This window comes from Lepisosteus oculatus, chromosome 2 (genome assembly GCF_040954835.1).
Source record: "Lepisosteus oculatus isolate fLepOcu1 chromosome 2, fLepOcu1.hap2, whole genome shotgun sequence".
Lineage (NCBI taxonomy): Eukaryota > Metazoa > Chordata > Actinopteri > Semionotiformes > Lepisosteidae > Lepisosteus > Lepisosteus oculatus.
This window is the reverse complement of record NC_090697.1, coordinates 48,670,098-48,697,426: the sequence shown is the minus strand read 5'-3', so window position 1 is coordinate 48,697,426 and position 27,329 is coordinate 48,670,098. Positions and strand designations below refer to the sequence as shown.

Below are 27,329 nucleotides of genomic sequence, written 5' to 3'. Positions count from 1 at the left end.
TACCACACCACTTGACAGTGATCTCATCATAAATCTCGTATACCATTTTGCTTTCCACAGGTGTCAGAGAGAATAGATGAAAACATCGAACGGCTCAGTTTGAGTGTGGCTCTGTGGGAGGAGGTGCTTGGTATTAATGAAGAGATTGAATCCTGGTCCAACAGCTCTGTCACTGAGCTCAGCAACCAAATGAGCAACCTCAGCAGCAGCCAGAGACTGGAGGAGCGGCTCATGGAGTTTCAGGTCAGGACTGCTGGTTTTATCCCAGTCTGCTCACTGGCTTTCCTGTTGTAGAAGAGCTGGCAATCCTGCTTATTCCCGCTTGAAAAATCCTTGCCAAAATTGTATTGATAACGCTTATTTGCTTTTAATGGTAGTTTTTTCTTTTTTCACTTACAGTACCAATACCCACAGTAGTTGCTAGTTGCAGTTAATAAAAATTATGAATCAAAACTCCTGTAACTGCCTAATTGTTTCAAGCTCTTCCAAAGACACTGTACATAAAAAATTCTGATCTTAATGAATGTGCTATTCCAGACCGAGGTTGAGAATAAGGAGCAGAAGCTGAAGACCTTGACTGTAAAAGTGTCTGAGCTGAAGCAACACATCAAGAGTGAAGAACCTCCCACAGAACTACAGGTAACTCCTGTCTGACATGTCTTTGACCTAATAAAACAGTTTGAGTCTTCTGTTTTAATATACTTTAATTTTGAAACATCTTACAATGATGGATACTAAGGAAACAAGTATCCAACCCTCTTCTACAGGTGGAATAAAGGTTAGAAATAAATTCTAATCTCCCACCCCCCAATTTACAAATAACATGCCCTGTGAAATTGTGCTGCCACGTAATGTTTATGATTTGCAATCAGTTGGGAGTGTCAAAGCTTTGGTATGATGATACATAGTAAACTTAAAATCATTTTTGAAATATGAGAATGACTTTATTCCAGTTTTCCAATGAGCCATTCCCTTTGGTATTCCACAGTGAATGTTCTTTCTAGGGGATCACTTGTATTTTTTCAAAAATCAGTTTGGTGCTTTATATTCCTGTTGGCATACAAGATGTTATGGCAAAGAACTCTAAAGAGCTGGGAAAAAAACAGAAAAAGTCTCCTCAAAGCCTAACTCTCAAAGCCTCTGAAGCTCACATCCATAAAGTGCCTTTTATAGAATAACTGCAACCAGCAAGCCATTCTTTTTTTGTTAATTTATAAAGGATAGAATGTCATTTAAAGGAAAACAACAGAACTCACTAGAATGCTAGTTTCACAAATGGTCCAGCTGCTTAGAAATGATATGCATTAAAAACTTTAGTCCCACATTCTGGAGCTACCACAGGTGGGTTACTTTAAAAACATGAAGAAAAAACAAATTCTAAATAATCTCCACATTACTGTTTTGTTTTATCGCTATGTTTTAGTTTCAGAATATTTTATTTTCTGTTTCTGTGAGAGACAAGCAAATTGTCATGTTTGCTAAATGCATCAAGGAGTGAGGAGCTGTGTTCAGTTTGAGATTTATCATACCTAGAATCTTAACCTTTGGAACTATACAGATGTGGATGTGCAAGACTTAAATTTCCTTCCAGTTGGTTTTAGAACTTTAGTGAGGGAGATGTGATGCAGTGGGTACTCCTGTGTCATCTCTTTCAGGTTCTTGAAGCTGATCTAAGGAAAAAGATTGGTCATGCCCAGGAGATATCTGAGCAAGCAAAGGGGACACTGAGAGACTTCAACTCACAGAAGCAGAGGCTGGAGGAATTCATTTCGCAAATGACAGACTGGCTGAGGAAAGTTGAACTGTCTCTGTCATCCACTCCACACAGCTCTGACCTCGAGGGCATTAGAAAAGTCAAGGTACAACATCTGACAATCTACAATAACAATCACGAAAGCAAACAAAATGTTTGTTTAAGTTATCATTACATATTTACACAATAAAAGCTGTCAGCCCACATCAGTTCTGATAGGAAAAATGAAGGTATAATCCAATGAGTATCTATCATGGTGAAACAAATGGATTTTTCTTGACTTTGTTTAGCTGTCAGAAACATTCAATTGTATGATTTTAGTATGATATGGGAACAATTCTCTTTTTCTCATTTCTCATTCTTTCATTCTTTTCATTGTGACATGAGTAGGAATTGGGTTGTATCAATTAAATTAAAGTGATGGCCATTGTGGCACATTAAAGGATCTTACCTTTCCCCCAGGATATCCAGAAAGAACTTCAGAACCAGCAAAGCAGTATCGACTCAACTCGGGAGAATCTCAACACTTTGTGCAGGAAGTATCCCTCCAGTGAACTGGAGAGGCTGGGATGTGCCCTAACTGAGCTCATCAAGAAATACGAGGCAGCAAATCAGCTCTCCACTAAGACTCTCTCCAGCCTGCAGGACAAACTCCAGCGGCACTTCAATGGTGAGAGTTCAGTATGCTGACAGGACTCTGAGGACCTCTAATTAAAAATTAATCTTCAAATCTTCCATAATAATCAATGTCTTTTAATCGAAAAATAAGTTGAATTAAATGTACTGATATGAAATTAGTATATATGGACATTATAAGTCCTACATTACATTACTCTATTCTATAGAGTTTTCATGGAGATTTGGTTTGCCTTTCAAATTAACATTTCTGATACTCCTGTTATTTTGTGCTCTTTTGTAAGGGTAGTAATGCTTATTTTGAGTCTGTTTCACCAAAAGCTTCACTCCTTACAAAATCCTTACCTCCTATTTCCTGTAGTTATCAAAATCTGGTTGCTTACCAGTCACAATTTTGCTGCTAGACTGGCTTCATGGCAATTAAGTATAGAATCAAATCCCCAGCCAGTGTGTACAGTTCAGTATGCTTTATAAACTGGGTTTTGTTTTATTTGTTTTCATTTTCTTATAGCAGTTTTGCTTTGCTAGAATGAAATTGTATTGCAGGTCTTAAGCACTGGTTCTTGAGAATTGAGGCATCTGTAGCTCTCACTGAACCAATTGCCAGTTTTTACTAATTTATTAAATTCAAAGACAATGAAAAATATCAAGAACACTCCCTATCCCTGTATTCCTATAAATGAATGATTACCTAACTAGAAAAAACTGTGATTCCTCAATGTATTAAACTCTTAAGATAAGTGTTCAGGAATAAAACCGCAAGATTCAGAGGAGCTTCAGAAGTGAAACTTGGTGCTGCTGCATACAATAACATATTTGTTATGCATTCGCTGCTGCTTGGCCTTATGCAAAATTCTACACTTCAGCAGATGTTGCTGAGTGCTTATTTATTTGTGCTGTCAGAGTAAAGCACTGCAGCCTGTCTGCTAGCCAGCCACTGGATAATCCGTGGCTTTATAGGACAAGCTGTTGAGATCTGTGGCACTAAACATCACTTCTGAATCTCTCTTGCTTCTGCGTAGATCTCGTTCGGGAGTTTCACGGTTGGCTTTCCAGTCTGAAGGCAGGTGTTAAAGACTGCTCTGACAGAGCTGGGGACAGGAATGTAATGGACAATAAGCTGCAGAAACTAAAGGTAAAACCTACATTATTATTATTACCTTGTTATGCATCAGAGCACACGTCTAGAAACCACAGCTGTAATAAAACACCATGTTAATCACATCCTTTGGAGGCCTAGTGAATAGAAAATTAGCACAGAGATTATTTTACTCTAGCAAAAATCCCCATTAGAAACCTTTGTGGAATAAAGTTAATGATTGAGTCAATTTAATCATATGATTTATATTGCAGTGCATTGCCCATTCTTTCTGCCTTTTGATTTAATTAATTTTAGTGATAAAACATACATAACAGTAAAAGATACATATTGTAGTTTAAAAAGCTGAGCGGATAATAGATAGTGATACTCTATGTAAACTGGTGTTTTGATTCTTATAGTGTTACTTGTGCTTTATCTCTTTCTGATTTTTGTATTTCCTCATTTAAGGTAGCCAGAGGTGGCAGTGATTCAGTCTGCATCTTGTCACTTGGTGCCTTTCCAGTCACAGGGCCCCTGTAAAGAAATGACTGCCGATGTCTTTCCTCTGTCCTGCAGGACGCTCTGAGCCGTGTTGGTGAAGGAGAGACGAAGCTGACCCTGGTGTGCGAGGAAGGGGAGAAGCTCCTGCTGCATTTGCCCAAAGCCAGCGCAGGACACGTCCAGCAGCAGCTGTCCTCCAGCCAGCAGGACTGGGACAGCTTTGTGGAGCAGTGCAGGCAGAACCAGCAGGCGCTTGAGGAGAGCACAGCTCAGCTCGCAGGGTGAGGCAGGCTATGCACACACTCTCTGAACCACCAGTGCAAGGGGGAGGTTGATACAGCTTCAAGTGCACAGGCTTGCTTTCATGGTCCTTTGTTACAACACGTAAAACTTTTTTCATCTAACCATGTCTTCTTCAAATTCCATGAAGTGGGACAGCAAGAGCCTATCTTATTATTATTATTATTGTTATTATTATTATTAATAATAATAATAATTCCTTACACTTATATAGCGGTTTTCTGGACACTCCACTCAAAGCACTTTAAATTGAGGTAATGGGGCTCCCCTCCACCACCACCACCACCAATGTGCAGCATCCAGCATCTTAGCAAACAACGGGTGAGAGGCGGAAAACACTCTGGACGTGTTGCCAGTCAGTTGCAGGGCACACTCTCACACCAGGATCAATTTTCCCAGTAGCTAGTTTACCTACCAGCATGTTTTTGGGCTGTACTGCCCCGTAAAACTTTATTTTGCAATTTATTCTTCATTGAACCTGACAAATCTATGATTTCAACAGGATAGCTCAGTAATCCTAAAACCATAAAGCTCAAAGAACAGGATGTAATGGCAAATTTTGTTCATTTTAGACATTTTTCATATTTTACTGATTCTAAAGCACTTTTGAAATACATGTACAGTATGACACTGATGTGCTTGTTAGAATCACTAGTGTGGAAATGTGATGTGGATTAAAGCTTCATATCAGATTAGCATTATAAACCATTCATTTTCTGCTGTTTGGCTTTTTTGTAGAAAGATTACCAGCGAAAGTTTGATTGTATATTCGGATTTGAATTGAATTGGTGGGTCTTTCTTGATTTAGATTCGAGAACCGGCTGAAGAAGCTGAGCACATGGCTGGAGAAGATGGAAGAGAGTCTCAGCTCCAAGATGCTGGGAGAGCTGAAGCAAAACATTCCTGAGAAGAAGGCCGAGCTGGAGAAGGTGGAAGAATTTAACAATAAGTTGCTCAAAGAGAGGTTTGTGTTCAGAGAACATACAGGGAATCCCTTTGCCGTCTTTTATCGTTCACTTTACTGAAACAAAATGGCATTTATTCAGGGAGTGGTTTATCTTGGATTTATGTTGGAAGTACGGTATAAATAAGTTAAAACTTATTTATTTTCAAGGACATCCTTGTAACATGTTTAAGAGTAATAGAGGGGTACAGATGGGGCAGTTGAAGGTGTTTGATTATAATTACGTTACAAGTGATTTCAGTAGGGTGTACATTACTTATGAAGGGTTTTGTGAATGTCCACAAACAGGACATTATTTTAACATCTAATCTTAATGACAGCGACTGCTAATGCAGAGTGTTCTTTGTCACCATAGTGATATTTGAGAGGCCAAAGATTCTCTGGTGTAGTAGAAAGAAGACTTATGAAAGCAGATGCCTAAAATTCCTCACCTCCTTCCTCTGAAGAGTTAGAATTCAAAAGTGCAGGAGAGAAAAACATGATTTTACTCACCTAATTGTCTTCTGTGCAGAGACTCCTTTGAGAGGCTGTGCCTGGAGTCTCAGGGCCTGAGTGAGTCTGGCCGTGGGGATGGAATGGAGGTTCGCATCACCACCCAGCTGCAGACAGACTACCAGAACCTGCTGAAAGGAGTAAAGGATCAGCTGCGCAGCTGCCAGGCAGTTTTGCAGGAACACCTGGCCTTTGAAGAGACCCTCCAGAACACCTGGACCTGGCTCAGAGGGGTACAGGACAGGCTGGCAGCTGTTAACACCTCCATTGGCAGTAAAGACACTCTGGAGAAGAGGCTCCTGCATGTACAGGTAAGAAGAGACTAAATACAGGAAACCTGGAGGCTATTAAATGAAGTGTTTTGTCAAATACAAATGTACATTGTTCTCCAAGTTCAGTATGGTATGAAAAATTACTAGCTGCTAGAAATAAATAATGCAAATCATATTACACAATACATGTTCATTTAAATTAAATGACATGCATCAGTAACAGAACCACCTTCTGCTGCAAATTTAAGTAAAATTAAATAATTGTGTGACAGGAAATTTAAAATCCTAGTGGAAAGTGTCTCTCATCATGTCCGTGTTGAAACATGCACCACTGTCTGACACATCAGTTTTGTCTCTTAAGCCATTTTGCTGAGGTAAAGCATTTTTTTCCCTTCAGTTCATTGAGCACAGGGTGTACTTTTGAAAACGGTTTGCTGTTGCCTCAAAATGAAGGTATTGCTTGTCCTTGAAGGAAATCCTGCTGATGAAGGGTGAAGGCGAGGTGAAGTTGAACATGGCCATTGGGAAAGGGGAACAGACAATGAAGAGCAGCAATGAAGAAGGGCAGGAAGTGATCCGCTCTCAGCTTCAGAGCCTGAAGGATGCATGGGCCAATGTCATCATGACCTCTATGAGCTGCCACAGGTAGTGCGCTCCTCCTGCCTTTTTAACCTCTTTAAAACCCTTTATATATGTGTTAACATTATATATTGAAGAAATAGTCTGTGGAAAGATCAGTCATAGTTATCTTCTTTGTTTTTTTATATTTAGTTTTTTATACCTCCCAGTTAAGAAAGTTGTGCTATTCACTGCGCCCTTTATGGTTACAGCACTCATACAATTGCAGGAGGGAGGAGAGCTGTGCACAATTTCCTTCAAACAATGCACTGTCAGGAGCTTTTCACAGCCCAAGCCTCATAGTGTCAGTGCCAGGCTTGATTAAGAAATGGAGTGTTGATTTGTGTATTCTCACTGACAATGCTGGCAGTTCACAGGCCTGGGGCTTGCCACTATAACTGATGTGGTGGATTTGTTCATTCCCTGGCTATCTGAAGCCCAACCAGTCCTGGCAGGCACTCAGCCAATGTGCCATGCCTTGTGGGGCCTGGGTTACCATCGACAATGTACAGTAGCCTCAAACACAGAACTTTCCACATTGCAGGGCTCAACCTGGTCTCTGTATGAACTGAATTTTGACTTCCAGTTTTTGTAATGTATAAGACAGTTATATTTTTCTGAATTATTATAATTCTATTTTAGGCCATATAAAATCCAACTTTGTATGTACAATGGGAATGTGTCCCATTCTTCACAATAGAATAAAGGCCAAAAGATCCATCCTAGAATTAACTAGGGACTGACATTGGGTATAAGCCTTAATTTGCTTTTTGATCTGTACATTAAGCAGTTGCATTACTTGCCAGAAGGTGGCATTGTTGATAAGTGTAAGTCATTCAGATGGTATACAGAAAACACATTACCTTTACTTCCAAATATAATTAATTAATCAAATCATTATCATGACTATCTTTTATTCTTTAATTTTTAATTGATAGAATATTTTATTAGCCATACAAATCTGAAATTAAACAACATATAAATACTCAGATTTTAGCTATGTACCCTGGACAAGTTATGGAAGTTTGAATAAAAATGTCAGAGAATTATATTCCTTATCTCATTTTCTGGATACAAAATGTATTCCAAGGCAATACTGAATGAAAGAAGGTGTCCTTGATGGTCAGCAGAATCATGGCTTGAGGTTTTAAGGTTTTTTTTTAAAACTGAGGCTAAATTGTATTTCTTTGGTGAGAAATGTGTTTAAAACAGCCTCATCATTTTTTGATCATCATAGTGTTTGAAAAATGAAGTGTTAGAAACCGAGCGCAGCAGGTTAGCATGTTGAAGAATTTGACACGGAAGGTGTTAAACATCCTGTGACTGGAGGTAAACAGAACGCACAGGTGCAGTGTTCTAATTGGGAGAGCTGTAGCTCTGAGGAATAGGGGCGTTTTAATTCAGATCTCTCTGGCAGGCTGGAAGAACACCGGTTCACAGAACCGGTGATGAATAACTCTAGTCATGCCGGCGCTGGCGCGGCTCCTCGCCTGCTGCTGACTCCTCTTTGTGTGGCGCGGCGCTTGTGCGTGTGCCTGCGCCCGCGCCCTCTCCCTCAGCCGCCTGGAGTGGACCGTGGCTCAATGGAGCAGCTTCCTGGAGAGTGAGAGCCAGCTGCAGCAGTGGATGGAGTCTGTGGAGCAGGAGGTGGGGGTCCCCCTGCCGCCGCAGCCCGGGCTCAAGGAGAAAGCTGCCCAGCTGGACCGCTTTCGCGCCATCCTGGCTGATGTGGAGGAGCACTCCGCTGCCCTGAGCCGCCTCGCTGAGAAGGCTGCGGAGCTGTGCGAGAAAACCGGCGATGCCTCCTTCAGGGAGGAAGCACAGGCAGAGCTGAAGACGCAGTTTGGGGACATCACAGCAGTCGTCAGGGTAATCCCCAGTGTTGAATTCATACTTTTTAAATCATTTTCTCAACAACTTAGCATGTTACCACTGCAGTGACATTTGTAACATTGTTTTAGCCTACAGTACTAGATGCTTTTACTTCTGTCTCTGTAGAGTTGTGTATGATTTGAGCAGCCTTTTGCTGGTTTCTTTAACAGCTTGTTTTTTTTTTTTTGGTGCTAATAAAAAGCTTAGCCTTGGAAAACTAGTTTTTCTATATTGCTTCCTGAACCTTAAACAGTAATCCATCAGTGAACAGTAAAACGTCTATCTAAGTACTAATCTTGTAAATGTTTTATTTCTACCTATGTTTTTTGTTTTATTCCCAGAAACAAAGTAATGATCATATCAAACAACCGAAGAAAGACATTTGTTGTATTTAATATTTATCATGATTGATTTATTTACTTGTTTCTTTTCTTTTTTTGTCACTCCGTGTTCTTCAAAAGGAATGTTTGTTTGTTTTTTCTAACAGTGCCCCATTGACCATGTTTTGCTTCGCCCTTCTGCCACACAGGGTAAAGTGAAAAACATGGAAGAAATTGTTGAAGAGCACGAGCTCTATATGGAAGCTGTGAGAGAATTCTCTGACTGGCTGCATTCAGCCAAGGAAGAGCTCCAGCGCTGGTCAGACATGTCTGGGGATTTTGCTTCATTACAGAAAAAACTAAACAGAGTTCGGGTAAGAAGAAACAAAAGTATCCCTCTCAGTTCATTTTATCAAGGAGCTTCTATACAGTGCTGGAGTTCCATTTCATTTTGCAATGGTGAGATCTGAGTGGCCTCCTGGTGATTTGCTCTCTTTTGAAGTGTTTCCTGTCCATTCAACAGAATGAGAAGACATTCTTGATGATTGAATGTTTGTACGATTCCAAGACCCTATGGCTCTTATTTCAGAAAAAGAAGTTCTTGACACAGCTTTCGTAGACTGTACCTGTACAGAATACTTGAGAAGTTAGAACAAATGGGACACTTTCCTCCAACATACAAAACTACATCTAATTTTGGACTAAATTCTCAATAAAGAAGTGAATTCATATTGAATATGAAGGATTTTCAATATAATTTATTCAGTCAGGTGGTAAAGATTTTTTACTCTACATAGTAATTATACTAATTGCAGTGTTCTTTTTATCATCCAATATTTTGCGGTATGTACTGTATTATGATATGGAATATATGCAGAGAGGTATAACATTATTGATAAAGACGTGCTGTTTGCCTTTGTGGTGTACTTTTTGACAGACTTTGAAAAAAAGTTACTGTTCCCAATAAGCCTTCTCATCTTTCCATTTCCACGTATTTGGCTTGCACAGTCCCAGATCGCAGCCCAGGGCCTTTTCCCATCACAGAGAGGAGAAGAAGAAAAAAAAATCCCCTCTCCCTGAACCCCGTTTGTTTAAGGCTGCAATGGCGCTAGTTACCGTAGCAACTTTCCATTGCAGGAACTGATTGATTCCAGGCCGAGTGGCAGAGGGAGGCTGAGCCGAGCGCAGCAGCGGGCTGCAGCGGCGAGGGAGCACACAGCTGGCAGCGGCTGCGAGCTGATAGACGGGGAGGAGGGGGCCCTGCTTTGTGCCTGGGAGCAGTGGGAGGGGAGCGCGCTGCAGACCCGCGAAAACCTGGAGAACGCCCTGAGTCAGATGGCCAGCTCCGAGCAGGAGTTCGCTGCCCAGGCTGCCCAGCTGGAGCAGGACTTGCAGGAGTTTGGGAATCATCTCAAGGACTGGAACCAAAAACTGAGCCAACTGGAGGGGAAAAACAGCAGTGAGGACGCGATACAGGGGTGGCAGATTGCTAAGGTAGGCGCAGCCCCTGGCACCAACTTTCAGTCGTTTTATTTACAGCATTTAAGCTGAAGAAGGTAAGGACCACCACAAACAAACCCCGCTGCAACCACGCCAAAACCACTTTCATTCTTCCCTAATTGTAAGCTGCCAACAACCGGTTGTTTACTTGAGGAGAACGTGCCTACGCCATTACCTTGTACTTTCAATTAAAAACAAAGCACATGCAGGACACTTTCATGGACGACGTCGTTGTAATTGTGCAGCAGTCCTAAACATTAAAAAAGGGTTTTATGATTTCATCCCTCTCTTCATCTAATTTCCATCTGTATATCCGGGGCTGTTTATACGCAGGGTAGTTTATGCAGCGTAATCTCCTGTGCAGCTGACTCTGGGAACAGCTGTATGCATGGTGACAGGGAGCAGTGGAGAGAATCAGAAGGGAAGAGGAAAGGCCTTTATATGGCAATCATTCTCCTTCAGTCTAAATTTGAGAGCCAGTTTTTTTCTTGGCAGTCATTTATGAAATTCAAAAATATTTCTGTGCTCAAATAGGTTTTTATTCCGCTGTTAAGGAAAAGAAGTTGCTGTCAGTGTCATTAAAAAGAGCTGTATTAAGCACATGTTCAGCATAACAGTTAATTATGTAGCGTTTCAACCCATTTCATGTCCTCCCATTTCATTTAAACCCTGATTCTCTGTGTGTGGTCGTTTATTTTAATAGGAAACACTGGACAGTCTGATGAAAGCAGAGCCCATGTCAGACAGCCTGAAGACTCAGTTAAATGATCTCTGTCGATTCTCTAGAGACCTCAGTTCACAGTCGGAGAAAGTGTCTGCATTGATTAAAGTGTACAACAGGTAAGATAATTTTCTCATCCGGAAGACAGTAGGGCCCGATGAAAAATGTTGACTGCAACTATACTCTTATAATCCAAATAATCCCATATGCAAATTTTATGACTTGTATGTTTTATTTACAGAACACTGTTTTGAAATATACAGCACATAACCTAAAAGTAAACATGCAGTGCAGGAAAGTGAGGTTGATATGATGGATTTAGCGTTCTTCATTCCATTGTCAAATTGCTGAATTACTGAGAATTATTGAACTTGGTGCTCTCTTACTGTTAAAATTATGCAGAATATTGTATAATTTTAAACATATGCCATTAACACAAGCAGACAACGTTTGGTGTAGAAACAGCAAAATGTATTGAAACAAATTGATTCACATTATTATTATTATTAACACCAACATCCATATTCAGCATCCATATAACTTATAAACATGCATGTGTTACAGTTAGAATAAAGTTTAGATTTCACTGTTTAAATGGATATTATGGACTTTCTCAAATTCCTGCTTTCACATTCTTTCACATATCACAATCTGACCGTGATAACTGCTATCTTTTAGTTATTTCACAGCATACAGCATATACAACACATCATTTGTATAATGTGTCTTCAGAACACTTAATGTTTCTTGACGTTTCTGTTCTAAATGGCACATGCGTTATCTCATCGACTCTATGATGCTTTTCCTCTCTTTCAGTCTCAGCCTCCAGGCCTCTAAGGAATGTCAGAACAAGGAGAAGCTGCTGGACCAGAGATTCCGCACTGCTTTTCGGGACTTCCAGCAGTGGCTGGTCAATGCCAAAATCAACACTGCGAAGTGCTTTGACGTCCCGCAGAATATTAACGAGGCATCCACAGGCTTGCTGAAGATACAGGTAAGCAAGATACAATGGAAGAGCAACATGTATAAACATTATTTTTACAAAATTATTCTGTGACAGTGACTAGTAATACCTCTGCAGTGATACAAGCAGTGAGTGTACAAGAGAAAGTCTTTCTGTGTTGTGTAGGTCTTTATACATTTTTCTGAGTGTTATTGCAATGTAATTAAAGAAGTAAGTCTAATATGCCACATGGCTATAACTTCAAATTGATGCATGCACATTTTACTCTTTAAAATAAATCTTTGTGTAGTATCTTTCTGGAACTGGCCATTCTGATAAAAGTCAGTCTTGTATAAAAATGGTGTTTATAGCAAAACATGAACCAGTAAGCTAATCTTTTGTTCCCAGGTCCTCATATTTAATATAATGAGTTCAATATTTGAATTATTTTTCTTTTGTTAAATTGTTTCTTTCTTCCAGTCTGTAAGAGAATTTATCATCCATACAGTTCAGTAGGTTTGTAAGGAGGATGCAGTGTGTCTCTATTATCGATTTTTGCATGTTCCTATGTAACTTATGAAGATAAAAAAGATTCTGTAATTTACCCTGCTAACAGCAATTCAAATCTTGATAGGTAACTTTATACAGAATATAATTTGTATGTGCTGTGCACTATTAATTCTTAAGTAGCCAGAGTAAAAAACATATTAACAATAGTTGTATGATAATGTGTTCTGTCACCACCAGGAATTCTTGAATGACAGAGAGCATGGCCAATCCAAGCTAAATGCTGTTATAATCAATGGAGAGCTACTGAGCAGGATTGTAACCAAAGATAAAGTAGACACCATTCAAGCCAAAGTGACCAGTGCCAGGGATGACTGGAAGACCCTGATGTCAAATCTGCACCAGAGAGAGACTGCATTGCAGGTCTGCAACTAGGTGTTTCCAAAACGTGCATTCTTTCAACTCTCTTCATCCAACTAAACTGCATTGCAGGTCACACTTCATATCAATGCAAATTTTAAGTAATGTAGAGAGTCATGTATAAAATTAAAGCTTGTATAATATAAAAACATTGCACATAGAAATAATTGCTTGAAATGCCATGAAAAAGCCAGATAATTAAATTTTAGAAAGGTGTATCAGTATCATCAAGTAAATATGTACAGTTACACACATCTATGAAATCTTCCAAAACGACTGATTCTTATTTTCAATAACAGTCCTACTGAGAATGAAAACAATGTAAATGATCTAAAAAATAGCAACAGAGACACTTTCTGTTTCATTTACTGATATGAAATAGGAATAAAGCCTGTTTTGTGAATTACTGAGAAAGGGCGGGAAGCCGTGAGTGTCCACCCAGCTGTGTTGTTCATTCCAGAGTCTTCAGTCGCAGATGAAAGATTTTGAGGCCAGTGCAGAGCCTCTCCAGCAGTGGCTGAATGGCACTGAAACTGCAGTGCAGGAGAGCAGCACCCGTCTACACGACCTGCCCACCAAGAAGCAGGAGCTCCACAAGCTGCAGGTACTGTGCTGCCCCTTTCCTCCCGAAGCTCGCTGGGGGAACTCGGCTTACCCCATCAATCTAACACCGCAGCCATTAGCTCCAAGAACCGCAAGCTTTATCAACAGCTTTCTGTTTGCCAGTTGACAGCAGTCTTCTGCAGCAAAATATTAATGAAAGAATTTACTGTATCCACTATTGTTCTCACATCACACATCCACAGATAAATAGCAGAGGGGTAAGGCAGAAGGAAATCCTGTAAAGTGAGCTATTCAGTTTCGTGTGTAGGCATTTTTTTAAGCAGTCTCTCAGAAATAGCAGCCTTTTCTGAAAAGCTCCAATCAGCAGAAATAGAGTCCATGGACTCTGTAAAATTATTTTATGTAAATATAAAACGTAAGGACACCTTAGGGTTAGGAATAACTCGTATTTTCAAGCAGTATGGGCATAGATACCAGTAGGTTATGAAATGTGAGAGCAGGATTATTAAACCACCTTCATAACAGTCACATTAAATTAAATGCCTCTTCACGCGCCTGTACTAGACCATGAGATGGCTGTTTCTTTTGTTCTTTTGTACTGAAAACAGGGACATTATCAAAGCCTTTCTGCCATGTTTCTGCTCCCTCACCTGCAGCACCTTGCTTGAAAGCTTTGCTTTGCGTTAACAGTATTAACAGTTTTCCTTCTGAGGCACGGTGCTGTCGGCATGTAAACTCTGGAGATGCCAGCACCTGTCAGATTAATGAATGTTAATTGGCTTGTTGCAGTGTGTGGCATGCTTCTGTGATAACCTGCTTGTGCTTTACAGTCCGTCCTTGAGGAAATAGCCTCTCAGGAATTTCAGCTGAACAGGCTGAAAGAAAAGGCACAGCTGCTGTGGGAAGGACAAGCCACCGGCAAAAGCTTTATGCACCGAGTCTCTCAGTTGTCAGCACAGTATCTAGCTTTAAGCAACTTGACCAAGGTAATACTTGCCTGCCTTACTGTACGTTTGGTCTTTATCATGAGGTTATGGTGATTTGTGAAGGCGTGCATGTGTAAAAATGTGGTCTGTAATGTGACATCCTTGCAGTTCTTTTTTTTTTTTTTGGCTTCCCCAGTGACCATCAGATTCTTACATTGAATTTAACTGTACTGTACAGCAGCCTCGTCCATATAGCTGCCCAAGGTGTCTAATTCTGACCTTCTCTCGATCGAGCTCACATGACACTAGAATGACACAAGTATGGCTGTAAGTTTCATTAGTTTAGTTTAATAATTTAATTTGGAATGTAGTCCATTGAACTCCACAAATTCACCACAGGGGAAACTCTGCATGGCTTGGGGTAAAAGAGGTTGAATTAAATAAAAATATCTTTTTTTTTTTCATATCCTGGCTGTAAAGTGTGTTAAAGCAGAAGTGCTTAGATTTACCAACTTCACTGACCATCTATCTCAGTTTCTTCGTGATAGTCACTCATTTTGGAAGGCCACAGTCCTCTAGGTTTGTTTTATTGGTAATGTGTAACCCTTAATGAGTAAAGACTTTGAAATTGTGGTAATACAAATTAATGAAATGATCCATTGGCTCAAATAGTAAAAAATAGAAATAGAAAAATAAGATGGAATGAAAACCAGGAAGCATCGTGGACTTTCAGGGGCGGGAATGATTATTAGTGATCTATTTAAAAACATACCCTAACTACTATATAGTAGGAATTATATAATTCCTGTACATTTTAAAAGCTTAAAAGCCATTTTAAAAGCTAGTTTTTCAAATTAAGTATAACAGATATTTAACAAAACATGTTGGTTATTATTAATTCTGTTTTTTTTAATTGACTAAAGAACCTTATTAGCATGTAAGCATTGTAATGGAACTGCTAAAAGATGACAGGAAGTAAATGAAAAGGTGAGTGGTTCCATGTCAAGAGCAGAGCTTCGCTTTTTGGCTTTGAGAGTCCAGTACATTTAAATGAATGCAAATGAATGCATTTTTAATGTAGTCCTAATAATGTTACTAACTCTTCAAGTGTAATTACCTTCATATTATATTAAGTGCATACTAGCAAAGGGATAGCTCTTGTTATTTAATGGCTAGATATTATACTTTTTTATGATGCCAGGGACACTGTTTCAACCAAATGAGGACTGCACATTGAACACAGCAATACCCTGGGTTTAAAAAATGCTGTCCTGTTATTTTGTAGGAGAAGGTCTCCCGAATTGACAGGATTGTCACCGAGCACCAGCTCTTCTCTCAGGGGCTGAAAGAGCTGCAGAACTGGGTGGCAGATGTCAATGAAATGCTGCAAATGTACTGCACCCCTACTGCAGACAAAAACGTTTTGGACAGCAGGATGGTCAAACTGGAGGTAGGGAGGGGTCTACAAAAAGGCACTCTTTAGACCTAAGAGTGTAACTGAATCCCTAAAGGGACGTAGATTCCGTAGGTAGCTGCAATGTGCAAATTCAAGTGGAAGGATTGCTTTCATGTCTTCATAAACTTCAAATATTTTGGTTTGTAAAAAAATCTGCCCTTCTTGTTCTAGTAAAGTAGTGTTTTGTTTCTCAATTTGTTTTTAGGGCTTTACAAATTACCATCCAGAGGTCAGACTTGCAGTATGCAAATGAGCGATGCGTATGCTTAATTACCAAAAAACGCTGTTATTCTGCTGAACGTTTGGGGTGTTTGATGTTGGCAGGCACTGCTGGCTGCTCGCCAGGAGAAGGAGATCCAGCTGAAGATGCTGATCACCAGAGGGGAGTCAGTGCAGAGGAACACCTCTCCAGAAGGGGTTCCAGTCGTCCGGAAGCAGATCCAGGATCTGAAGGACTCCTGGGACTCCCTTCTCTCAGCTTCCATTCAGTGCAAGAGGTGGTCATTTGCTACCTCTTCCTATTCCTTTGCTCCCTGTTCATTTTTTTATTTCATTCTTATTTGTTAAGAGGTGATCTGGCAGAACAACCAAATCAGGGGGAAAAAAAAAACAAGTTGTTTTGTTAGTCCTAAATTGCCACAAGATTATAGACTGAAGCTTGTGTATGTTTTATTGTGGAACTTCCTCTGTGAAGTGGTCAAAAAAATCACTATACGTACTGTACAAATGGGACAAGCTGAACACAATTCAACAGACAACAACAGTACACACAATACATTCGCTCAATGTGACCACCGTTTGTACCCAACACAGTGGTCATGTTCAAAAGAATGTGGGGCACAGCTGCTTAATCTTGTTCATTCTGTTGTCTGAAGGGATAATGGAGCCTCCTGAATGGGCACTAAATTTTTATACAGTTTTCACAATGAGGTTCTGTGGATAAAGCCGCTACCTTGAAAAATCCCAAACATTGTGGTATATAGTACAAATTGCCCTGTAATATACAGTACAGATATTAAAAGATACACTAAGTGTACTGTAGTTTCTAATAGATTTTAGGCCTTATAACCTTTATCAGATGTTGCAAAAGCATACAGTATGTATAATGGTGAAGAGTCTTTAAATTAGCTTTTATTTAGATATTTGACATGTCACTTTGAATAAAAGACATTTGCACTGTATATTTAATAATCACCACAAAGCCATACAGTAAGTCTAGATTAGCAGTTTGTCCTGAACGATAGTAATGACGTGTTTTTCAGAGCTTTGTGATGGTGCAAAGGTGTAGAACTTTTTAGTAGGAAAATCTTACAATGCACAGATACGTTTCAGAGGTAACGAGCCTGTTTGTGACTTCAGCCAGCTGGAAGGAGCCCTGTCCCAGTGGACGAGTTACCAGGACGACGTGCGGCAGTTTGTCAGTTGGATGGAGCGTGTGGAGGAGGGCCTGGGCAGCGCTGACAAGCAGTATTCTGAGATGAGGGACAAGACAGCCAATCTGGGCAAGGCCAAGGTGCCTGCTGTTTTCCTTCTGTTTTCCTTCCAGGGAGTTGTTTATAATGTCGCAGTCCAATCTGCTGCTCTTCATTTTTAAACCAATCGTCTGACTTATGACCTCCTGCTTACAACTGGTCATGTCATTTCTGTCACTGTCACACAATTAGGCAATTTATTAAAAACAACTTATGTTATTTTGATCATGTAAATTGCACAGGTTATTTCAAATTAATTTCTATTTACTTGTGCAGCTCACAGTTTCAAAATGAAGTCTTCTAGCATCATTGGGCATCTTTTAAGACTAAGCTAAACTTAGCCTGCTTTCATTTTCTGTTTGTTTTTCATAGTGTGTGTGTGTGTGATGCTCTTTTAAACGTAACATTAGCTGATTGTGTTCAAAACACCACTAACACTCTGCTAATTAGGAAACAAGGTGAGCTGTTTTTTATTTTACTTCACAACTACTTGTGTACAGTAGTGCACAATAATCACAACTGTGATTTTTAAATATACTTCTGGTTAATAGTGTTCAAAACCTCCATACCGATAGGGCTACAGTTTATTAACATTAAACAAAGACCTGGTTAAGTGGTAAAGGGACTTAGCACTTCAGCACTGTAAACTTAACACAGAAAATGAGGAACACGAGTTATTTTGAAACATGCTTGGTGAAAAAACATTAATAAAAATGCAAAACTGCGATTGGCTTAATGCCCCTTAATCTTCATAAGACACATTTGCCATTTTGTAGTTCAAGGGTCAAGCGAAAAATTTGTTTTTTTCCCCTCACTTCAGCTCGTGCATGAAGAAGTGCTGAGTCACAGCAGCCTCCTGGAGACCATTGCCATGAAGGGCTCCAGCATGGCTGAGCATTATGTAACCCAGCTTGAGATCCAGGACCTGCAGGAACGCTACAGCACTGTTAAGGACAAGGCCAAGGTAGCACACCAGTGGAGTACTGGCAAGCCTCTAGGTGTAGCTGGCATTCCTTAAAGTTTGTTAAGAAGGTTGCTAAATATAAAGAAAACTACAGGGAATTATGTGTTTCAGGGGTGGTCTTATTTCATATCTCTTTATGCCAGTGCTTGTTTAGAACCATTTATGATCTTTATACCTTGACAAAATTGCAAATCTCTCACAGTGGTTTAAAATAATATTGCCTAATAATAATGTCTCATTCCATAAGACTTTCAACTCTTTACGGTAATGAAGAAGGGAAAAAAATGGAAGAGCTCTGTTAAAAGGGTCACTATATCATTGTCTGCCATTGCTCTTCATCACATCTTCGTCGTGGCAAAAGGCTTTTATTCCATTTCTACTTCATCTGGGCACAGATGACAGATGGCTGCTATATACTCCTTTTAAAGTCACTCGAATGCTCTACCATCTGATATTACCATTTAGCACAAGAAACGATTTAGAATAACAGGCAGAGATGCACTTCAGTATTTCTATAAAAAGTACTATTTGTGGAGAAGTGTTTAGGATTTCATCAAGCTTCACGCGGACATTTACCGTTTTTATACCGCTTTGGAAAAAGTATGCATTCAGATCTTGCTCCTGTAGTATTATTGCTGTGTTTTACCGCGTGTTGCTGGTGTGCTGCAGGCAGCTGTGGCCAAGGCTGAGGAGCTGGTGCTGGCGCACCAGGAGTACCAGCGTGGCCTGCACATGTTTGAGGACTGGCTGGAGCAGGAGCAGGAGCGCCTGGGCCGCTACTCCCAGCTGGAGGGCGATGTGGACACTCTGGAGAACACCCTGCGGGAACTGCAGGTCAGGAAATGGACTGCAAGCGATTGAACCTCCTAGAGATTAGTGCTGTCCAGAACTTCTGCGGAGTTCTCTCGTATTATTTTCTTAATGAATATTGTATTATCTTGGATTGGCCAGTAGATCTTTTTTTTTTTTCTGGTGGTCATGGGCTATGTGTAGTTATGGCCCTAAGCCCCGTTGGTCTGTATTGTAGAAGCTGCAAGTGCGCTGCACTGAGGGCCAGGTCCTGCTGAACTCGGTACTGAGCAGTCGGGAGCAGGTGATCCCCTGGGGAGTCCCACAGATCGAAGACCGCGCCCTGGAGACAGCGCAGCAGGAGTGGCAGGTGTATCAAACCCAGCTTGGGGACAGCAGGGCCCAACTCAACAGCACACTTGCCAAGCTGAGGCAAATGGAGCAGAAGTTCCAGCACCTGGACGAGTGGCTGAAGGGCATGGAGAGCAAGGGCAATATGCGCAGCGATAGGCACTCGGACAAGGCCACCAAAGAAGCACAGCTGCAGCTGCTGAAGGTACGGACTTTCAGGAAGGGGCCATTTTCGGTATGCCTGCTTCTGCGTCTGCTCATCACTGTAGTACACCGGCTTAAATTTCTAGTTTTATGGTTGTTTCACCAGTAACATTCATTCATGCTTAAATATCTCATAAAGATCCCGCTGGCTGTTGGATGGTTATCCAGGTGGTTAGTGTTTGTGAAGTAGGGAGGTCTCACTGACCTGTGCACTTCTTGTCCAGAACTGGCATGAGGAGACACTGCTGTACAAAGACGAGGTGGAAGGGCTCAGCGCTCTGGCCCAGCAGGTTCTGGAGGAGACCCACATCAGCAGCAGAGTGAGCTCTCGAGCCACACAGCTCACTGCCCGCTACCAGGCAGTGCTGCTCCACCTGCAGGTCAGTGTATTCATATACAGTATCGGAGTGTCATTATACTGTGCTAAACAGACGCTTCGACCAATGCGGTTTGCAGATGGTATGTTCTCATGATTGGTTTTGCAATGATTTCTGTAGAAACAAAAGACTTACACAATTTGTAGATTGTGACACACTCTTCTTCCAAAGCAAATGTACTAGAATGCCCCGGTACAGTGTAGAAAGGTTCATTCATCGTGTTCAATGTCTATAGTCCTATACTGTTAAGGGGGATAATTATAAAAGATGGGACAAATCTGAACTAGGAAAGTACAGATCATTTTGTCAATTAGTTTTGTTGTCAATTTTGTGTTAGTTCTGTAAAGTTTGTTTTGTAAAAGTTCTGTAAACAATAGGTAAGCTAGAAAAATCCATTGCAGTTAACACGGACTTAGTGTTTAAATTATTGCAACAAGGATACTTGATAAATCTTATGAATACAAGCTTTATAAATCCTGTTGAATATACACACATGGATTGAAAACTAAGTAATTGGAAAAGACAAGCCAACATAAAGAACATACTGTAGATACAAGGTACAGGCCTGTTGAGAGTAGTGGTGTGTAATATGGGACTGTTGCTCTTTTAGATCTACAGTGCCCTCCAAATGTTTTGGAACAGTAAGATCTAAACAAGTCTTTTTGCTTTACAATCAAGAAGTTTGTATTTGTAATGATGAAATTAATATGGATGATAACTTCAAAATAATATACATTTGATTTAGGTTGAATCCATGCATACTGTACATGGGGAAAATATTAGAAAGTGGGGTCAGTTAAACTAATTTGGCTTAAAATATTAAATATAAATTAGTGTTTATAACTATCAGTTGTTTTTTTCCCCATCAGAAATTATGTTATTAAATTAAAGATTAGATTTTGCAGAACTTTTTGAATAAACTGTATTATATCAATGATTAGAATCTGTTATAGTTATGAAACTAAATACTGTACATTCACAAATTACTGGGATGAGTGACAGAACCAGAACAAACATCAAAGGACTTAAAAAACATATATTGACAAAATTGTAGATTAAGCTAACACTTGCCAAATTAAATTTTAAAAGGAACAAGTACAGTAGGTTAACAATTAGGAACAAGTAGGTGTCTTCCATGCTGAAAAGCATAAATAATAAAAATCCCAATGTTTTAGCAGTGGAGCCTTGAACCCTTGGAGAGGGCTCCATGAACAAGATACTGTTTTTTTTTCTTATTTCTACTTTTCAGCATGGAATATACCTCTACTTTGCAGCTCTCACTGTGATGCAACTCACCAGTCAATCCTAAAAAGAAATGTTATGTAGCAAAGTGATCCATGCTAGAAATGAAATTGTTATATATATACAAACAAATTGTGCATGTTACATTGAGAATTCTGAGCTGCTGGAAGCTACTCATGAAAAGCTGTTTGGTGTTAATGTACTGTAGATTGGTCAATGTCCTCATCAAAACAATATGGGGAAGCAATAAAATGTGTGGAATTTGAATCGAGGGAAGGTCAAGCTATACAATGCTTTGGTAAGACCTCACATGGACTGTTTTGTTCAAATTCTTTTGTTCACCATAACACAAAAAGAAGAGGTTCCTTTTAAAATTACTTCAGAAGAGGTTAAAAGCAACAAGAATGATGTCTGGTCTCAGGGGATTGTCATGTACAGACCCAACTAAACCTCTTTAATCCAGAACCAAGGAGAGAGAGAGGAGATTTCTTTCAAGCATAGTCTGCCGAGCAAACATAGGGCCACAGTTTCAGACTCTGAAGGAAAGAGGGACTGGCAGAGAAATGTATGGATTCCTTATCAAGATGGACAAAATAGCCTCCTTAACTAAAAATACAGTATGAACAGTTACTAAAACTTGGTATGAAATAGCTTTAGGTATTTCAATAAATATCTTCTAGAACCCATTTCTAGTACACTAGTTATTTTTAATAATATAATTCTGTAGAGCAGATAATTTATTTTATGGTATTAAAACACTCTTAGGAGCTATTTACCCACAATAAAAACATTTGACTGTATTTTTTGTTATATAAGCAAAATACAGTATATAACAAAGAAAGATCAATGAGAGAGTGGTTAACCTATGAACTAACCAGAACACTTGCTCTTACACTGAGAGTGTGAATGAAAGCAGCACCTTGGGGATAAGCAGAAGGCTTCTTTAGCACCTATAACAACACCTTGTCTATCACCTTGTCAAAATTGTAATTATCCTCTGTGAAATTTATCCTTTGTGTACATCTGCTATATGTCTCTTAATCATGTGTGGTTCACACTGATAAAAATTATATATATATAGCAATAGGTAATAATTGGTAAAACCTTTATTCATGCACGGAAAAGTCTTGTAAAGTAGCTAAATACATATTAGTGGTATTTGTATTTGCCTCAGCCCTGTTACATCGAGAAGACAATCTTTAGCAGACAGCTTTTCCAAACTATTGATCCAAAAAATAACTCCTCGATAACTAAGCCCCACATTTTGTCACATTTTGCTGAAGCATGTTCCAGGTGTGCTAAAATATATATTTTATTTAGAAAAATCGGCTTTTTTCCCTCCTTAAGCAAACTATTTCATTTTAGTTCAGGTGGGTAGCTCAGTTAGCATGCATAGGGTGCAAAGGAACAAGTAATAGGTTTATTCCAAGCTGTAAAGAGAAGAAAAAACAAAACCTTTTGGCCGAGGAGCCTTCTTCAGGTGTGAGAAGGTTCCATGGCCGAAACTTTACGTTTCCTTTCTTCTCTTGTCAGCATGGAATAAACCTATTACTTGTCCTATTTCATTTTAGTTAGCCTTAGGTACATATCATTTCATAGAAGCTTAATTTTGTGAAATTAGGTGGAGCTACAGATTAAAGAACTGTGATTCACAATTTGTTTTACGTTTTTAGGAGACAATAAAGCAGCTTGAAGAGGAAATCAGAAGTATTGAAGAGGCCAGGAATGTCTTCACCTCCTTCACAGACTGGCTCAGCAATGCGCAGAAGAACTTCAGGGCTGTGGCTGTTGGCATTAAAGTGGTTGACCGTGTTGCCATGGAGAGCAAGATGAAGAAACTTGAGGTACAAGTGATAGAAATGGCACTGTTAACAATCAGTCTTTCACTGAACGTGTGAACTGGAAATTAGTCGACGTGATGGATTTGTGTGAACAGTCTAGTCCGCCTGACTCAACTCTCTCTGTCTCTTCTAAGCATCTGAAATACATGTTTTTTAACATACTCCATTGTCTACAGCACCATTCACGTTTAAACCATATCAGTTAATTCACAAGAAAATAAAGAATAAAATCATTAATCAATATCAATAATTTACTGGTTTGTAGGCAGAACAGGTTCATAATATTTTACATTCTTTCCAGATCAGTCAAATATTTTAGAGTCATTGAATACTCTACATACTATTATACAGGAATCAAATAATTTGAATAAATTGATTTATTAACAATAATTTGAATACTGATAAATATATGTGAAATTAAGGGGAAATTATTTAATGTAAAATGTTTGTTTTAATTATCTTCCCAAGTTTCAGAGCACACCTTGTCACAAACCGTTTCACCATTTTCCTTTAAAACTGGTCAGGTAACATCCCAGGACTACAATATTTTGAACAAAATATTATTTGTGTGCAAACAAAGTCCATCCCTGGTTCATCATGAATCTTTCAGAAACCTTCAAAAATTGCTTGATCAACCAAATGCTGCCAAAACTCTGAATTGCTTCATTTCCTAAATCCATACAGTTATGGGATAGTAGCAAACATTCCAAAGTCTGTGAAGATGAAATTTGAAAAATGATGATCCAAAATAGTTATTTAACCTGCCTTTTCTGTGTTTGACAGTTAGTTGATCAGCACCAAACTTGAAAGGTGTTGTCCCTGGAACAATACAATTCATTTTCTGAAAATAAGAAAAAAACTGTACTGTATTTCCTATTTTGCCATTAAGCTTTTTCTCAGGACTGGGTCAAGGAATTTCTGTGAAACCAGACAACCTTAATCCCTTTCAAATTTACAGAGCAGTATCCTGTAGCCTGCCACAATACATTTGAAAAACTGAAATGACAATTTCCAGCCAATTATAATTGTTTGAATCTAATAATTAACAGATATAAAATAGAAACAGGTAACACATTGCTGCTTGCACTGTCTTATATACTATATTTGGTCTTTTCACTTCTGTTGCACTTTAGGCTTGGCTGATCACCATTGTATCAATTTATTGTACTGTATCTCGAAACCTACTGTAGCTACATGCTGTCCAATGCTGTAGAATTGATCCTTGAGAGGAAAAAATAAATATCTGAAAATCTTTGCTTTAGCAAGTGCAACATCAATACAATGCGCAGTAGATAACAGGATATTGATTGCTTCTCTAAGAAACAAGCCACAGAGGGCTCACACGTACTGTACAGTAGCTCTTTCAGCTGTTGTTGCTAGAGAAAAGATGAAAAACTTCAGTGTCAGGTACCTGGCTCCAGAGACAACTTAATTGCCGCTGACGCCTTGTTTTTGAGTCTTACAATTTCTGCAGAAGATCTTGAAAGCTTTGTTTTTTATTTAAAATTTCCAATGTTTGAAAATAAGCTAGAACTGAGCAACACTGTTTTCTGAGGTGCAGAAGATGATTAAATACCTGAAATATTAAAATTATTTTTTGATTTCTGAAATTTTTTTTAAGAGCTAGCTTTAACTAAACAACAGTGGTAGTAAGATTTAATTCTTCTGCTTTGTAATTAACAGTGAATTGATTTGTGAATTCTTGTTTCTCTTAAGAATTATTTTCATTTTAACTGTCATTAGTTATATTTGTCCAAAAAAGCCCAACCATTATGTGTTATAGATTTCACAATATGAAGAATAACTAGAACTAACATTACCACCTGATAACCACAATGAACCAAATGGTGTGTCCTCTCCTGAGCAAACAAAAAAAGTGTAAAAAGTATTAGCCCACTAGGAGATTTCATTTTGATTCCTTGAACAAGGGTGTTTTTAATGAATACAATCACAAGGATCACTAGTATTTGGGATCACAGGAGGCTCTACTCCCGCTTTGTTTTGACACTTGGCTGTTGCTGTTGAAAGGTGGGTGAATTTGTACAAAACCCCCAGCTAGGAGGGGGTGGCAGTTTCCATGGAAACTCCTTACCAGACTCATTTTAGAATTTCCTAATTGGCCTCTCCTTCCTTTCAGACACAATAGAACCTCAGAACCAAACAGTGCAGTGTCAATACCCTGACAGATTTCAAAAACAAGTACCTAAGAGCTAGTCTTTAATCTTATTGCTTTACCTTCATGAGCACCATTCAATGACTTTGTAATAATGGCCTATGTAATAAACCACAGAGTGAACACAGGGGCGTATGTTGTTTAAGGATGCAGAATGAAAAAGAATGGGGTTATATGAAATAATCAAATTCAATGACAGTTCCCATACACTTAAATTTGCAAGTGTCTCAGACTGCCTCAATCTTCAAAAACGTTGCACTGATCTCTGGAAATACCTTTATTAATTTGTGTAACAGATACTTTTTATACAGATTTCCAGCTCACACTCTGACATTTCCACATCTTGATTCATGATCAAATAATTTCTGGAACAGGCAGCAGGGTGTTAGCATTGCTTCTTCGCTGCGGCCCAGGGCTCACATCTTTGGGTGCTATCTATGTGGAGTTTGCATGTTCTCCCGGGGATTGCACAGGTTTCAGCCAGGTGCTCCAGCTTCCTTCCACGAGCTTAGCTTCTTCATCCGATTCTCGAAACTAAACTGAGAGAGACTCTCCAGCATTGACACAGGAGTTCTCTATTGAAATCTGACTACAATACTGCATACAACCAAATCTTCCACTGGTAACCTTTCCACAAAAAGGCCAAGCAGCTGGAAATGAATGGTTTACATTGGTAGTCTGGTGTGAAGCTCTAATTCACATCACGTCTCCTTACTAGTGCTTCTAACAAGGCATCAGTTTCATAGTTGTATTTAAACAGTGCTCTATAACTGGTTAAATCCATGAAAAATGACTAAACTGAGCAAAGTTTTCCACAAAGTTGCATTCCTTTGATCTGCGAGCTTTATAGTTTTGGGGATTCATTTCTTACCACTAGTTATCCAATGTCCATCCATCCTTTGGCACCAGTTCTCGAAAACAGATCTGTGTAGGCTAAGAATAGATTCCAGTAAACTTTCATGGAGTGGCGCAGTGGTTAGCATTACTGCCTTACAGTGCTGGGGCTCCGGGGTCACTTCCAGGCTGCTAACTGCATGGAGTTTGTATGTTCTACCTATGTTTGCTTGGGTTTCCTCCTGGAATACCGGTTTCCTACAGTCCAAAGACATACTGTACTGGTAGGTTAATTGGCTCCTGAGAAATAATTTACCCTGGTGTGACTGTGTGCTCACCTGTGTGTGTGCCCTGCTTTGAACTGGTATTCTGCCTTTGTGCCTGTTGTGTGCTAGGACAGGCTTCAAATCTTCCACCATCCTGTATTGGTTAACATGGTTCAAAAAATGGATGGATGGATTTATGAGAATTTAAAGAACTTTGGGTATTTTCAGGTAAAGGTTGAAAATAAATAATTTATTTGAAGAATATTGAAATGTGAATGGAGACTGTGGATAACCTGTGTGCTGTTCTGGGACAGTCTCTCCAGAGTGACATGGAGCTGGGGCACAGCTTCCTGAAGGCCACGCGGGAGAAGACGGAGAAAGCTGTGGCCTTCCTGGAGGAGTCGGAGGCTGGGCACCTGAGGGGGGAGGTAGACGCCCAGCTGTCACGTTTGGAGGGGCTTGTGGGAGCCCTGCGTGCAGAATACAGTACCCTAGAGAAGTGCATGCTCCTATCTAAGGAGTTCCTGGACAAGTACAAGGCCCAAACGCAGTGGGTAATGGAGACCCGATCTCTGCTGCACTCGTCTGTCGAGCCCAAAGCCGAGCTCTACGAGAAGAAGGCCCAGTTAGCAAAGTACAAGGTAAAGGTGAAATTGTATTTAGTGGTCTAATTAACAGAAAGTGTTAGTCAGTTCTCCTGCTAAAGTAGCAGCTGGTTTGTGTTCCGTGTTTTGTTACTCCTGCTCCCATAGCAAAGTCTGGATCACTTTTGCTTATCTAGCTGAAATCTATTTGGTATTCATGCTATCATTTTTATTTTCTTATGTGAACGATTATTAGGCAATACAAATAAAATACTACACTGCGCAGAATCTGACTTCTTTAAACAGCTTCTGAAAAAATTGATGAATTTTTTAGAACCAATCAAGACTGATTACGTCACTTCATGAATGAGGCGAGTTGAACAACA

At 39.6% G+C, this 27,329-nt stretch overlaps 1 protein-coding gene across 16 annotated transcripts in view; it reads left to right on the top strand.

Annotated features, from left to right (window-relative positions):
- The window catches only part of LOC102698598 (nesprin-1), a 223,230-nt gene that overhangs the window by 93,627 nt on the left and 102,274 nt on the right, over positions 1–27,329 (top strand). For 15 of the 16 annotated variants that reach the window (XM_015347237.2, XM_015347318.2, XM_069178700.1 and 12 more), the window contains 26 exons: positions 61–243; positions 538–639; positions 1,656–1,859; positions 2,216–2,423; positions 3,412–3,524; positions 4,047–4,252; positions 5,080–5,235; positions 5,747–6,038; positions 6,472–6,644; positions 8,177–8,486; positions 9,019–9,183; positions 9,947–10,303; positions 11,013–11,149; positions 11,847–12,024; positions 12,721–12,903; positions 13,361–13,504; positions 14,295–14,450; positions 15,676–15,840; positions 16,171–16,343; positions 17,206–17,359; positions 18,139–18,282; positions 18,952–19,116; positions 19,310–19,627; positions 19,851–20,006; positions 22,919–23,089; positions 26,674–27,000. In XM_015347237.2, the coding sequence (XP_015202723.2) occupies positions 61–243; positions 538–639; positions 1,656–1,859; positions 2,216–2,423; positions 3,412–3,524; positions 4,047–4,252; positions 5,080–5,235; positions 5,747–6,038; positions 6,472–6,644; positions 8,177–8,486; positions 9,019–9,183; positions 9,947–10,303; positions 11,013–11,149; positions 11,847–12,024; positions 12,721–12,903; positions 13,361–13,504; positions 14,295–14,450; positions 15,676–15,840; positions 16,171–16,343; positions 17,206–17,359; positions 18,139–18,282; positions 18,952–19,116; positions 19,310–19,627; positions 19,851–20,006; positions 22,919–23,089; positions 26,674–27,000 (5,040 nt within the window). The remainder of the gene's footprint in view (positions 1–60; positions 244–537; positions 640–1,655; positions 1,860–2,215; positions 2,424–3,411; positions 3,525–4,046; positions 4,253–5,079; positions 5,236–5,746; positions 6,039–6,471; positions 6,645–8,176; positions 8,487–9,018; positions 9,184–9,946; positions 10,304–11,012; positions 11,150–11,846; positions 12,025–12,720; positions 12,904–13,360; positions 13,505–14,294; positions 14,451–15,675; positions 15,841–16,170; positions 16,344–17,205; positions 17,360–18,138; positions 18,283–18,951; positions 19,117–19,309; positions 19,628–19,850; positions 20,007–22,918; positions 23,090–26,673; positions 27,001–27,329) is intronic. The other variant, XM_015347300.2, reaches the window with a different exon arrangement.